General features: G+C 48.9%; 2 protein-coding genes across 2 annotated transcripts; both read left to right on the top strand.

Annotated features, from left to right (window-relative positions):
• The first annotated feature begins 1,827 nt into the window (after positions 1-1,827).
• LOC109775309 (uncharacterized) lies at positions 1,828-3,026 on the top strand. The gene has a single exon (XM_020334058.4). The coding sequence runs from the start codon at positions 2,210-2,212 to the stop codon at positions 2,786-2,788; it is 579 nt and encodes a 192-aa protein (XP_020189647.1). The 5' UTR covers positions 1,828-2,209; the 3' UTR covers positions 2,789-3,026.
• Positions 3,027-12,089: 9,063 nt separating this feature from the next.
• On the top strand, positions 12,090-12,647 carry LOC109775306 (uncharacterized). The gene has a single exon (XM_020334056.1). It carries the CDS (start codon positions 12,090-12,092, stop codon positions 12,645-12,647), a length of 558 nt encoding a protein of 185 aa, XP_020189645.1.
• The last annotated feature ends 1,377 nt before the right edge of the window (positions 12,648-14,024 follow it).

The following is a 14,024-nucleotide window of genomic DNA, read 5'->3' as shown; positions in this document are numbered from 1 at the left end:
GCAAGAAAACATTTTTCTTTCTAAAGTACGTTTAATGGTTGATAGTAGCAGCTTAGGCGCGCAACTGCGGTAAAGTCAATGGTTTGCAGCCTGCAAGAAGAGGTCCAAAGCTACTGGAAATTGGGTAGATGATGGCTGTGGTCGCGATCAAACGAGAAACCAAGCAGTAGTTTTTAGACTTGCTGTGGCACGCCGTTTGCATGGCGCAGCCCATCTGGAAGGCAACTTGTCATCAGAAAATTACAAGTTGGGGTGAGAGCCCAGCCCAACCCACCAACCATTCCTGATCCATCTCACCGGAAACCGGAGCCGGCTGCTGGCTAGCCAACCCAGGCCGGCGCAGCCGCACCGACCGCACACGGACTGGAGAGGGAATCGTTCATCGCTATCGGCTCGGCTCGCGGACTCCAAACTCTGGCGTTCGCGGGCGTGAAGCCCAGCGGATAGCGGACTCGAGAATCGAATTTAATCCGGGGAAATAAATGGGAGCTGGGAAAAGGCGACGCGCCCGTGACGCCTGATCCATCGATCCACACGCTCCCAGCACTTTTACGCCCACCTCCCTAGAAAGTACAGCAACCATTCTTCCTTGGGACCTCCTCTGAATAAACCTATTTGCAAAAGGATCCCTACACAGTTCTATTCGTGGGTGGCCCACCCACAAGTTTGCATGGAGGGCCCTGGGATTGTTGGGTTTGAGGGATGGCGTGGGCGGTTGGAGTCACATGCTTGGTGCTTGCGTGGGAGCGTGGTTGTCCGTCCGTCCCAAATAAAGGTGGTTGGGTTGGCGCTCTTTCTCCCATCCGAGTTCGTGCCAACCGGATGGATGTGGCCCGTCCGTATTTCTCGCACGTACAGTGCAATTCAATTGAAGAATCGTGGTAAAAAAGAGAAAACTATTCAAGGTTCCTGCCCAAATAAGGGTTCATTAAGGTGAGGGGTGTTTTTAGGTAGGTGTCGAGTAGATGTCCACTGTATGGTGTTGACACTTGACACTTGCTGGTAGTATCAAACATTTCCACCTAACAGCAACTAAGCACCCTCGTGCACGGCCGGATTTATAGCGCAAGCAAAGGGCGCCCAAGTTGGTTTTTGACGAGTTTATTCGGGATAAAGTGCCCCAGGGCATGGCATCACGTCTGTGTTTGGTCGCCTTACACTTGTTTAACCTTAAGTTTAATTAAAGGGTTTATTTTTGCAAGTGATCGTGCCCTCGTGAAATATACTACCCTCAGAAAAGCATACTATGGTGTAACAGCATGAATGAATGAACTAATAAAAGTCAAGCACCGGCTAATTCTCGCACCCATGATAAAATAGAGCCAGATCGGCAAAACCAGCTGCTAAAGGAACGAAAACTAATCTAAGCCACGTTCAAAGGCCACCACTCACCCGTGAGGCCACGACCCATCCGCCCCGTTCCACCCAGATGGCCGATAGATATACATAGACGGACCGCCTTTTTAGTTTGCATGGAAAATCTAAATCTAATCTGATGGCAGGAAAATATCAGGTCAAGTTTAGTAGCCGTCGCCGTTCAAACGGCACCACCCCTCGCCCCACGCCTCACGCGATCCGTCCGTCCATCCGTCCAGCGGTGGGTGCCAGCGAACGAACGAACGACGACAAATCTCGCCCACGCCGCTCGGCTCCGCTCCGCACCACACGCCCCCACGACGCGACGAAATCACCACTCCGGGTCCTCCTTCCAGATGGCATCTCGCCCCGAATAGATAGATAGAGTAGGTCAGACACACACACAGTCACAGGAGAGAGGGAACGTGAGAAACTTAAAAAAGCAACGCACACCCACATGGGACACGGACGCACCCGGGCCCGCTCCCGGTCCCCCTAGCCGCAGGAGAGGTAGCACTCCTCCCACCAGGCCGTTCCGCACCGCCAGCCGTGAAAGAACGAAACCGCACGCACGAGTGGTCTTTTTGCACGTAACCCCCTGGGAGATCCCTCCCCGCGCGACCCGGCCCAAAGCCGGGCCAGCGCTATATAAGCCCGAGCCCAACGCGGCGTCGCTGCACAACACGCACCGCTTTTTGTACTACTCTTTTCTCTCCCATCCTGTGCGCCCTTCGCGTTTCGCGCCCAGAGTGCTCTTTGTTCACGTTCACGTTCACGTCCGTTGCCTTGCACCCACCCACCCCTCGACGGGAAACAAGAAAGAGAAGGCAGAAAAAAAGCTCGTCTGCCGGACATGGAGAGCTCCTCCTCGTCTCTGTTGCTGAGTTCGTATACCGGCGGCAACAAGAGGGCCAGGGAGGCCGACCTTGACGTGGCCTCATCCGCCGAGGCGGAGGCCGCCAAGAGGATACGGCCCGAGGACCTGCTGGACCTGCTCGACGATGACGCCGACGCCGCGGCGGCCGGCGACCTGGCCTCCGTCATGCGAAGCCTGGAGGAGGAGATATGCGCCGGCGACCTGGCCGCGCCGCAGCCGGAGCTGGGCTTCCTGCTCGAGGCCTCGGACGACGAGCTCGGCCTGCCGCCGGCGGCGGGCGCGGCGTCCTCCTCGTCGGACGACGCCGGGGGCTGGGAGCCGGAGGAGCCCGCCGGCGTGTTCGGGGAGCAGATCTGGGGCTTCGAGGACGAGATTGACGGCGCCTACGCCTTCGGCGGCGTCGCCTCATCGCCGGAGGCGGCGGCGGCAGCCGCCGCGGCCGCGGCCGAGTGGGGCGACGACGGCTTCGACGCCGGCCTCTTCGGCTTCGGCGACGAGTCCTTCGGGCCGTCCGATCTCGCCGTGCTCCGCCAGGAGACCATGCCGGCCGTTTGATCAGTCGTCGTCAGTGGACGGACGGATGGATGGATGGATTAGCCTTTTCTTTTTTACCTTTGGCTAACCTTAGCGTTACCCTTTTTTTAACCTTTGGGGATGTAAAGTTTCTAGATCAAGGAAGGAAGAAAAAACTGTGGGGAAGAAACCTGGAAAATGTGTTGCTTCGAATGAATGATGTAGAGAGCGCAAAAAGTCATCTGAAGAAAAAAAAATCTCTCATGGATTCCATAAGAAATCGCTTCATATATTTCATGTTCTTCTAGGAATAATTACTTATTTTATGTGACGCAAGAAAATAAACAATAAATAAATGCGCTAAAGTATCTTTTATTTCGGCCAAGAAAAATATGCTTGAATAATGTGAATGAGTGTACGAGTCAAAAGCAGATGCGGATTTGTGGCCGTTGATGGAAATGTTTCAAATGCTACGGTGCCTGCACGTTGGACGTTGACCCAACCTAATGACATGACAAACCTAAATATTAATAGTGAGAAAAAAAGGATATGTGATTCAACTGCCTACCCAGATGGATCATCAGAAGCTTCTAGTGTTCCTCATGTTTCTGTTACTTTTGAAAAAAAAGAAAAGATAGGCTGACAATTCTCCAGTGTTTATTCTTGGATGGGGTGGATAATTCTGGCCGGAACGGTTGACCTGTAAAACAAGTGCAACTGCCAATATACGTTGTGTTTTGATTTTTAAAAAATTTCTGCTATATGTACAGAGAATCTTCAAGGATAGCTGTCTTCGTGTAGCCATTCAAAGAAAAAAATATACGTTATTTCATTCTATATATATATATATATATATGTTAATCAATTAAGAAAGTTCATACAGTCATTTCATTATATTTGGATGTGCCGTCTTAGTAAAGTAATCCGAACACATCGATTTTGTCACGAAACTCTCGTGGAAACATGTCGCGTCAAAGTATCTGGGCTCTGGACACACACTCTCTCAAATAAGTACTCCTATATTATAGACACAGCTTGATTGAAGCTGCTTCCTCTGTAAATAAATATATAAGACGTCTGCAGAGGGAGTAATTGTGCAAAATATTGGGACAGCCAGACAAGGGATTATGGATGGTATTTCTCGCCGAAGCCTAGCTGTTGCTGGACGGCTAATTTTGTCAATGGCACTTGAAAAATGAGTTTGCACGACAGCGCGAGATTGACCCTTCATAAATTTCTCCTCTTTTTTTCTTTTCTATATTCGGGCACTGGGTATGACGTGGTGGCTGTCCTCTCCCTCGCTCGGATCTCTTTCGGGCCTGTCCTTCCTGATGACAGGTCACTGTCTAATCGTGCAATAATGCATAATGAAGATCTCATATGCGTTGGTAATATTATATTCGGGCGGTGGAGATCTCATATAAGTTGATAGTATGGTGTTCCCGGAGCAGGGGAGTTGCCCGGCTGGGATGAGATTTTGCCGTCGAGGGCTCGACACCACTGCGGGGTAAAGTACAAAGGCTGCAATCAAAGCATCCACGCCAAGATGAGGAACGAAAAATGCTCCAGTCCAGCCAGCAGCGTCTGATCTGATCGATGGGCGAAATTCCCTGTGAAACGGAAGGAAAGCCAGATCTAGCTATGCTGGCTAGGGAATAAATTAGGCCGGCGAGCTTTTGTCTGTGAGCCACGATTTTGTTTTCGATGAAAGAAGGGAAAGGCAGGCGGGCGGCGACGTGCGAGTGGCCAAAGAGGCGGCATGATTCTGCCACGGGACTCGTGACGCGGCGCATGTGGACGGTCTCCGCTTCGCTGGTTGTACGCACGCAACGGCCGCCGATGCCGATCCGGTCCACTACGTCGCCGTGCCCCCCCCCCCCCCCCCCCCGCAACTCACCAAAGGGCGCCCCCGCGGCGCCAACCGGGCGGAGAACCCACCCCTATCAATGGCCGCCCCGCCCGCCTTTGCCGTCTCTCTCCCTCGGCCGTACTCTACACACACCGGACAGTCACGGATCCTTTTCTTTTCTTTATTACAGAGAAGAAGAAAGAAAACCCTCGTACGTTTGTTCGGCTGGCTGCGCCCAGTTTTCTTTGTCAAGTGGTTCCCATTCGTTCATCCAACTTGCGGGTGACGCTGCCGGTGGTGATCACGCCCACGCATGATGCCATGATCATCTGTCCATGTACGAGGACTCGGCGAGCTCTGATTAGTCACCCGTCATGTCCCGACTGTCGGTTCCGTTCGGAAGGTCCGGCAGGGCACGTAGTGATACGATCTCGGTTGCTACGAGGCAGTGGTACATGGGCTGCCCGTGCCGGCCGGCAGGGTCTGTTGGGGAGGTGGTTGGATCGGATCGCTCGAGAGGAGGTGCCCATCAGGCCAGTCCACCACATGCCGTGCGTCCCGTGCGGCCGGCCGGAGTTTGCAATCGCAAGTAACATCGGGGAGCCAATAATGACCACCTAGGGGAAAGGCCAGGGGAGGAAGAAGATCTGAATCTGCATCTGTTCGCGCGCGAGATCTCGCCTCGAGGGCTACGGACGGGTGGTGGCGGTGGTTCGTTGCTCTGAACAGGCCGCTCCACGCGTGGCGCATGCACGGCGCAGCCACCGGCCGACGCAGGGCGTGGCACATGGGGTGTGCCTGCGGATGCGGTGGTGGTTGGATCCCAATTGAACCACCGATCGATCGATCGATCGGCGCACCGCAACTTCCTCCTCCGGCGCCACGTACCTTTCCTTCAGGTTCGGCCAGGTCGGCAGGATGCCCGGGCGTGGGCCAAGCCCGCTCCGCCCCGCTTTCATTGTTGCGCTGTGTCTGCTGTTTCAGCATCAGCACTTGTCAAAAAATAAAAGCAGTCTGAATGTAGTACTACCATTTACTACGCCGTGTTCACTGGTGGAACGGACAGACAAACATTTTCATGTGAATCGTTGTGGCATTGTTGCCACAACTGGGTACACAATGCTGAGGCTAGATGATCTTGAAAATGGTTAGGCAATTGCCAACCTGCCTCAATGGATTGAGCCGTAACGGCAGACACTGTCCGGCCGGCTGTCATAAAGGCCCTTCAATGTATTTACACTACACTCAAGTTTTTCTGGCACAGTGGTACTGTTCCTGGATAGGACGGACCGGAGGAAGCCTGTGGAGCTACTGTAGCGAGCGGCTCATTATCTCTTGGTGCACATTAGAATAAGGCCATATGTCGAATTACGATCTTGATAGCCCGTTACGCCACAGCTTTAAATTTAAATGTAAAAAATATGTATCTAATTAACCTTCCATCATCTCTCAAAATGAAAACAAGAACGGGAAAATCAGGATTATTTGTTGTTGTTGCTGCGAAAATCAGGATCTTGTTATAGCCATTGCTCTGGTCGGCCCACTCTCATCCAAAGCGACGACAGTAATATGAAGTACTACCTCCGTCATGGTTTACTAGTCCCCTTTGTAATTTGTGCTAAATTTTGGCGAAAATTTTTGACTGACAAAATGTTAGTGCATGTCAAAAAAAATTATATTGTTGGATTCGTATTTGAACATAGTTTTCAGCGATATATTTTTGGTAACATGCATAAACATTTTGTTGGATTCGTAGTAGTTGCATAAGCCAGACGAAAATCATTATGATGAAAGATCAATATTGTGTGTTCACAAAAAGGGACCAATATTGCAGACTATATGATTTTAAAAAAGAATATACAACTTATGAAACATGGACATGTATTTTTGCCTGTTCCAAACTTTGTTTCTCTTCTGCAGTTATTTCATATCTCTGCCCGGGCTGGCCAGAAAAAAGGATTGTGTACTACCTCCATTCCTTTTTATAAGGTGTATGGTGTATCGATATCTCAAAAGTCAACTTTTTAAATTTTGATCAAATTCATAGAAAAAAAAACTATTGGTATTTACACCATAAAATAAATAAGATAAGAAATTGTTTTCATATTGTACCTAATGGTACTGATGACGTTGTTTCCTGTAAATTTGGTCAAAGATGAAAATGCTTGATTTTGGAGAAAACTGAACTCGCCATATAAAATGGAAGAAATGGGTAGTGGTTAGCTAGTGATGTCGTCTCTTATCAACTGCGGCTTCGGGAAAGTCAAAGACGAACAAACATCTAATACAAAGGTTCAACCATTGACGAAGAATAGGCTCCTTGTATCTCGACATTTGCAATAACTAAGACGTTTGGTATCAACAAACGCCAAATTAACGATGAGCGTAGTGAATGCATTCTAGCTTAAGACATTTTGTATCAACAAACGCCAAATTAACGATGAGTGTAGTGAATGCATTCTATCTTCATTGTTTATTTTGTTCTTTATTTATTACTCAGCATAGTTATAAAATTTTAGGTGTTCTTCCTTTTGCACGAGACTCATATGTACCAGCTAAGAGCATCTATAGCCGAATGCCCCAAGCCGGCCTCAAACGCCCGGCGAGCCCGCCTGGTCACTGATGGTCATGAAAATCTGACCCAGTCGGGCGCTTGAAATGGGCCTCAAACGTCCGGGCTGACCGACACCCCTCATATTCAGCCCAAAGATGGGGCGGATAGGGGGCGCCCAGGCGTGCCCGTGCACGCCTGCCACGTCGGACCGACGGCGGGGTCCTGCGTGGCAACACCCGAAAACCTGGCGGTCCGAAGCTTGTCTCATCCGTCGGATCGATGTCGCCGCATGACGCCGCTCCGACAGGCCGCGTAGTGCCTAGCCCAGCTATTTAAGTCGACCGGGGGCACCGAAACCCCACCATCCACATTTTCCTCCGCCTCTCCACCGCTGCCGCCGTTTTCCACACCCCCGGTCCACCTAGTAGCCATGCCCCCATGCCGCCGGGTGAGGAGCCACCCATTTCTAACGCTGGAGCGCCGGCTCGAGCTCCTTGAGTAGATCCGAGCAAGGCGCGAAGCCCGGATCACCGCGGGGCTACCTCTGGATGCAGTGGATCCGGAGGAGGAGCAAGAGGAGGTGGTGAAGGAGGAGGACGACGAGGAGAGGAGGAGGAGGGTGGGGGGGGGGTGACGCTGGCGACGCGGATATGAAGGCGGAGCAGCATGCCATCCTCGATTGCCTCCACTCGGAGTCGGATGCGAAGACAGATGCCATCGCCGGCCGGAGATGGAGGTTGCGGAGGAGGCAGTGATGCTCGCCTACATGGATGAGGTCGAGCAGGAGGAGGATGAGCCGGAGCCCTCCTACCCGCCCGTGCAGTCGGCGCTCGGCACCGTCGTGTGGACATCTCCGACGATGAAGAGTAGTTAGGGTAGTAATTAGTATGTAGTACGTAGGATTTCTTTTGGATGCTTTATATGGATCTAGGGGTTCAAATACGAGAGACTCGTATGAAGAGTGGCTCATTTGAGGCATGACCAGTACGCGTCCGATTGCGTCCGCGGCCGGATTTGCAAAGTCCGGCTGTAGATACTCTAATCATTATTCCTTTATGAATGACTAACTTTTTCCATGAATGTTCCGTAATAAATAAATATACTTGATGAGAGATGGTTAATAAATGTAGAGGTAAAATATATGTAAAAAGTAGACTTGCTTCGCACATTTTGACACCAATTTCCTCCTTATTGCTATGTTGGTTCCGCCAAAGCTGGCCATATTCTAACAACTGGTTTATATCATATTGTTCTCCTTCTATTGGCTGATTTATTCTAGTGAAATTATTTGAATACCATGTGCATTAATTGATTCGATGTTTGTGAGAGATCATGTTCGTAATAATTGTCTTATTTGAATACCATGTGCATTAATTGATTCAATGGTATTCATCATGTTTTTTGAGGGGCCAGGAGGATTTGGACATAAAAGATCGTGTTATGAAGAGGGTTGCAACCAAGAATATTATCCTGGTTAATACAAGAAAACAACCCACCCACTGTTTTGACACCAAGTTCTTGTCCACCTGAATTTGGGGATAGCCCCACCACACAGTGATATTTTTAGGTTTGAGACTTGCTGGTTTGGGAGGGATGGTTTTTGGATGTGGTTAGAAAAAGCTAGAATTCTTCTAACCATTGCATCCATGATCTTGATAAGTGGCATGATAAAGCTAGGAGATTACTGAGGCATTTGAAACAACGACACATTAATGTGGAAGGAGAGTAAAAAACCTTAAAAGAGAGATTCTATGTAAGCTTGATGAGTTGGATAAGAAGAGTGACCTTCACCTTTTGTCTCACGATGAGAATGAACTAAAGTTGGTTTTAGATACCAAATTGAAGAAGTTGTTGAGAGATGAGAAGTTAAAGTGGATTTAGAGGGCTAGTGAAAGGATTTTCTTGAAGGTGATGGGAATCCTTTTTGTTTGAAGATCAAAGCTAGTGGCAGGAAGAAGAAAATTCATATTATCGTTCTGCTCAAAGATGGAGTATAAATTCAGGGAGATAATCAGTTAGTTAAGCACATTACTTAGTTGCACAAAGATCTGTTTGAGCCTCGTGAAGTTACCTCTATTAAACTAGATGATTTGGAGTGAAAACCGTTGACTGAAGATGAAATAGCTTTCCTAACCAAAGAATTCGGTTTTGAGGAGCTCAAGGAGGCTATTCTTGGGATGAAACATAATAAAGTAGTTGGTCCTAATGAACTACCTATGGATTTTTTTTATCAAAAATCCTGGGAAGATATCAAGTATGATTTAAAAGATTTATTTATTGACTTTGATAGAGGGGAACTGATGTGGAGACGCTCGGAGTAATTGCCTTGATACCTAAAGTGCAAAATATTGAATTAATTCAACAATACATGCCAATTTGCTTGCTAAATGCTAGTTATAAGACACTAGCATGGATTTTAGCAATTAGGCTGGGTTATGTGATTGATGGTAAGTGCTAAGACTCAAACTTCTTTTATTAAAGATACATACATCATGGACGGAGTGGTGCTACTTCATGAGACTATTCATGAATTGCAGTTGAAGAAAATGCCTCATGTGTTACTTAAGATAGATTTTGAGAAAACTTATGACATGGTGAAGTGGGCCTTTCTGAACCGGATGATGCAAATTAATAGTTTTAGTGATGTTTGGTGCAACTGGATCATGAGACTGGTCAAAGGAGGGAGAGTATCCATCAAAGTAAATGATTAGATGGGTTCGTACTTCCCCATTTTAAAGAAGGTTATACAAGGAGATGTATTTCCTCCTTTAATTTTTAACATCATTGCTGATGGGCTTGCTTCGATGATGAACAAAGCCTAACAGAATAGATTGGTTAGTTTTTTGGTCCCTAACCTGGTTGATGGAGGATTAGTTCTGCTTCAATATGCATATGATACCATTTTTGTTTTTGAAGATAACTTGGAGAATATAGGAATCTTAAGCTTGTTCTGTGTATTTTTGAACAAGTTGCTAGACTAAATATTAACTTTCATAAGAGTGAGGTGTTTTAGGATTACACTTTCACATGAGATATGTTTGCAACCATGCTATACCGAATCATACTGTATTGCCCCAATGATACATGCCTTATTAACGATAGGAGCAAACCTGTATAAAGGCTCTGATGTTCCCCCACGGAAGATCATCTTCTTCCATGGTACCACACTTGTGTGACCCCTCGTTACATCTTAAAAAGGGGACTAATTTATCGTCAATGTTTGACTATTCATGCACATGAGTAGGGGGGGGGGGTGTCGAACGAATCATGTCGATCCGAGATATCATGCCCAACCCTGTGTGTGTGAATCACCATGACTCCCTCAAAAAAGTTAAAGGAGTGTGAAAAGGGTTGCTCGACTCCGTCGAGAGAGGGCGATGACTGCGGCGCCTCTGCTTTGCTTGAGTGCTTGTAGTCGTCGCTAGGTGGTCTACGTATCCGCATATAATTCTCTCTAACACTATGCTCCCTAGTTTTAGCCCACATTCAATTGAGGTCTCCAATTGGAATTGGGTCACCCGGTTTTGACCGGGTCAACAATTTCTCAAAGCTCTCTCATCAATTGTTTTATACCATACACTATGCTTTCTATTTTTAAGGCCCCATAATTAACTGAGGTGTTCAATTTAGAATTGGGTCACCCAATTTTAACCGGATCAACAATTTCTTAAGGAGCTCTCCCATTCAATTCTTCTATTTCCTTATGTTCCCTAATTTTGAAGTTCTTTCATGCAATTGAGGTATTCAAGTTTGGATTTGATATACGATTTTGACCGGGCCAATGATTTTTCAAATCAATCAGCGGCAACCAGCCTATAAAAGTGCATCAATTCCACGCACCGTCCCACCACCTAGAAAAAACAAGCGCCATCATATGATACTGTAGCACCAATCTAGTACTCCCTTCGTAAACTAATATAAAGTGATCTAAACACTCTTATATTAGTTTACAGAGGGAGTACATGCAACCATCGATGCAGAAAATTTCCTACAAAAATATACATTGGTTAGCAGATAACACATAACCACACCATGAGAGGCCCATCAAATCACCGCATTGTAAATAAAAGTTAGAATATACTCCATCATCTCCCCCACCGGCCAAACTAAATATTCCATGAGTTAAAACATACAACGGGTATTAGTTTTTTGTAAAGTGAAATTTCTTTAAAATTGACCAAGCTTGAGAGCAAAAAAGATCGACATCCATAATATTTTCTAATGAAAATTCATTTCATGATTAATCTAATCATACCGATTCGATATTATGGATTTTGATCAAACTTAAACGATTTGACTTTTTTTAAAAATAATACACCTTTATTTTGAATCAAAGTGAGTTTTTTTAAGAAACTCAGAACACCAACTGCGCAGCAAAACACATCCAACCCTTCTAGTTTCTATTATTTTCAATGTTCTTTGTACTGCCATAAGTGAAAATGAATAGATCGAAAGTTTTCTCACAACAAGAAACTAAGGGAGGTGGTCAAATTTACCCCAGGCGGGTCAAATTTGGAGTAGCGGGAACTCACAAGACAATTTTAAAGGCCAGTGCACTCCATTTTCGAACTTGTTGGGCTAGAATATTTCCACGCGGCAAAGGCGTTGCATCCGCAGTGATATTCCTCACTGTTAGGAGACACCCTTGGTCAGCGCTGGAGCCTCCCACGCTCCACGCCACGACCCCCACGTTGCCCACGTACTGGGCTGGCTACGGCCCCTATATGTACTCCCTCTGTATCACTTTGCATGAATGAGAAACAGACTGCATTAGTTTTCATGGTGTCAGATATCGATCCTTCCTCTCCTCGCTCGCCATGAGGAATACCAGCGGGCAACCAACCCTCCCTCTCCCCGACGGCCAGCCCCCTCCCAAACTCTCTGATGGCCAAACCACTCATCTCGCTACTGCTCCCATTCCCGGCGGCCACACCTTACCCATGGCCACCGCTCCCATCCAGGGCGGCCCAACTGCTCCGCCAGCCACCGTCCTACCTCCATCCCTTACCTTTAGCGACACCATCACCGATATCATTCCCTTCATCCCCATAGTTCTTGATCTTAACAGCCACAATTACTACCACTGGCGCCATCTCTTTGAGATACATCTCGGTCACTGCTCTCTTCTCCACCACATCTCCGGCGACAACCCACCCGCTCCCCATGATCCCCGCTGGATCAAAGACGACCTCGCCATCATCCAGTGGCTGTATACTCGCATCTTGACAGAGCTCTTCAACCTTGTGGTGATGGATGGTGCCTCCGCGCGTGATATTTGGGCCGAGCTTCGCCGGCTCTTCCAGGACAACCGGGATGCTCGCGTCTCCGCCCTCAACACTGAGCTTCGCACGATCACGCAGGGCGATCGCCCCATGGGCGTTTTCTGTCAACGCATCAAGGCGATCGGCGACGAGCTCCGCGAGCTTGGAGAGGTGGTTGCCGATCGGTCGCTTCTTCACGCACTGATGGGCGGTCTTGACGACCGCTTTGCTCAGTAGGCGACCCTGATCCCTCTCCTTCGTCCTCTGCCAATGCTCGCTGAGGCCCGCTCCATGCTCAGATGGAGGAGCAGAACCAGGCGCGCAAGGCTGCTGCGCTGCGCCTCTACCACGCGACCACGCGTCCTGCTACCGCAGCTGCTGCAACAACTCCGACCGCGCCCTCCGGGTCGTCTTCCTCACTGCCACCTCCCGGTTGGCGCCCGAGTCCAAACTACAAAGGCAAGAACCCAGTTTACCGTCCTCCTCAGCAGCGCTCTTCGGGATCGTCTTCGGCCTCACCTGCACCACCATCTGCTCCTGCGGGGCCCTCGACCACTCCCCCGACACCATGGCGTCCTTCGCACGATCCCTGGACCGGGCTTGTTCAGGCCTGGCCAATGCCGTGGTCTGCGCCCTCTCCCTACGGCGCTCCTCCGGCATACAGCGGGGCTTGGGCGCCCGGCATGCGTCCTCAACTTGGCTCTCCGGGCCTCCTCGGATCACGGCCTCCGCAGCATGCCTACATGGCGTACGTTCCTCTATACCAGGCGGTGGCGCCTCCCTCGGCTCCATCGACGTACCCCTACGCTTCTCCCTCTACTTCACCATGGGATCAGGCGCCACCACCGGCTTCTCCCTCTACTTCACCATGGGATCAGGCGCCACCACCGGCTTCTCCCTCTACTTCACCATGGGATCAGGCGCCACCACCGGCTTCCACTGCTGCGTCGAACTCGACACCACCCGCGTCGAACTGGGATCAGGCTGCCTTCATCGCAGCCATGAACTCGCTTACCACCCAGGATGCAGGTACGGAATGGATATTCGACTCTGGTGCTTCCTCGCACATGTCCGCATCTAGCTCTTCCCTGTCTTCTCTTCATCCTTCTATATTTCCCTCAATTACTGTAGGCAACGGCTCATCTATTCCTATTTCATGCACTGGTTCTACTTCGCTCTCCCCTAACCTATCATTACGAGAAGTGCTTGTCGCTCCTGCTCTTATCAAAAACCTCATATCTGTTCGTCGATTTACTATTGATAACCTGGTCTCTGTTGAATTTGATCCCTTGGGTGTGTCTGTGAAGGATCTTCGCAGCAAGGAGGCGATCGCTCGGTTCAATAGCTCCGGTGACATGTACACTGTCCACGCCGCCTCTCCAACACCACAAGTTCATGCCATGATTGCCTCCTTCTCCCTTTGGCATCGTCGTTTCGGACATCCCAACAGTGCCACCACGACCACTCTGCTTCGCGAGTTTCAGCTACCTCATGTTCGGGAGTCTCATGATTCCGCTTTGTGTCAGTCTTGTCAGATGGGCAAACATGTTAGGCTGCCCTTTGGCACATCTACTACTGCTAGTTCATTTCCCTTTGAGTTGTTACAGTGTGATC

This window comes from Aegilops tauschii, chromosome 3 (assembly GCF_002575655.3).
Source record: "Aegilops tauschii subsp. strangulata cultivar AL8/78 chromosome 3, Aet v6.0, whole genome shotgun sequence".
Classification (NCBI taxonomy): Eukaryota; Viridiplantae; Streptophyta; class Magnoliopsida; order Poales; family Poaceae; genus Aegilops; species Aegilops tauschii.
The sequence above is the reverse complement of the archived record's forward strand: the minus strand, read 5'-3'. Positions and strand labels throughout refer to the sequence as shown.

Bases quoted from the DNA above. Each gene is read 5' to 3' on its own strand.
- LOC109775309 (XM_020334058.4), top strand. From the start codon at position 2,210: ATGGAGAGCTCCTCCTCGTCTCTGTTGCTGAGTTCGTATACCGGCGGC.
- LOC109775306 (XM_020334056.1), top strand. From the start codon at position 12,090: ATGGCCACCGCTCCCATCCAGGGCGGCCCAACTGCTCCGCCAGCCACC.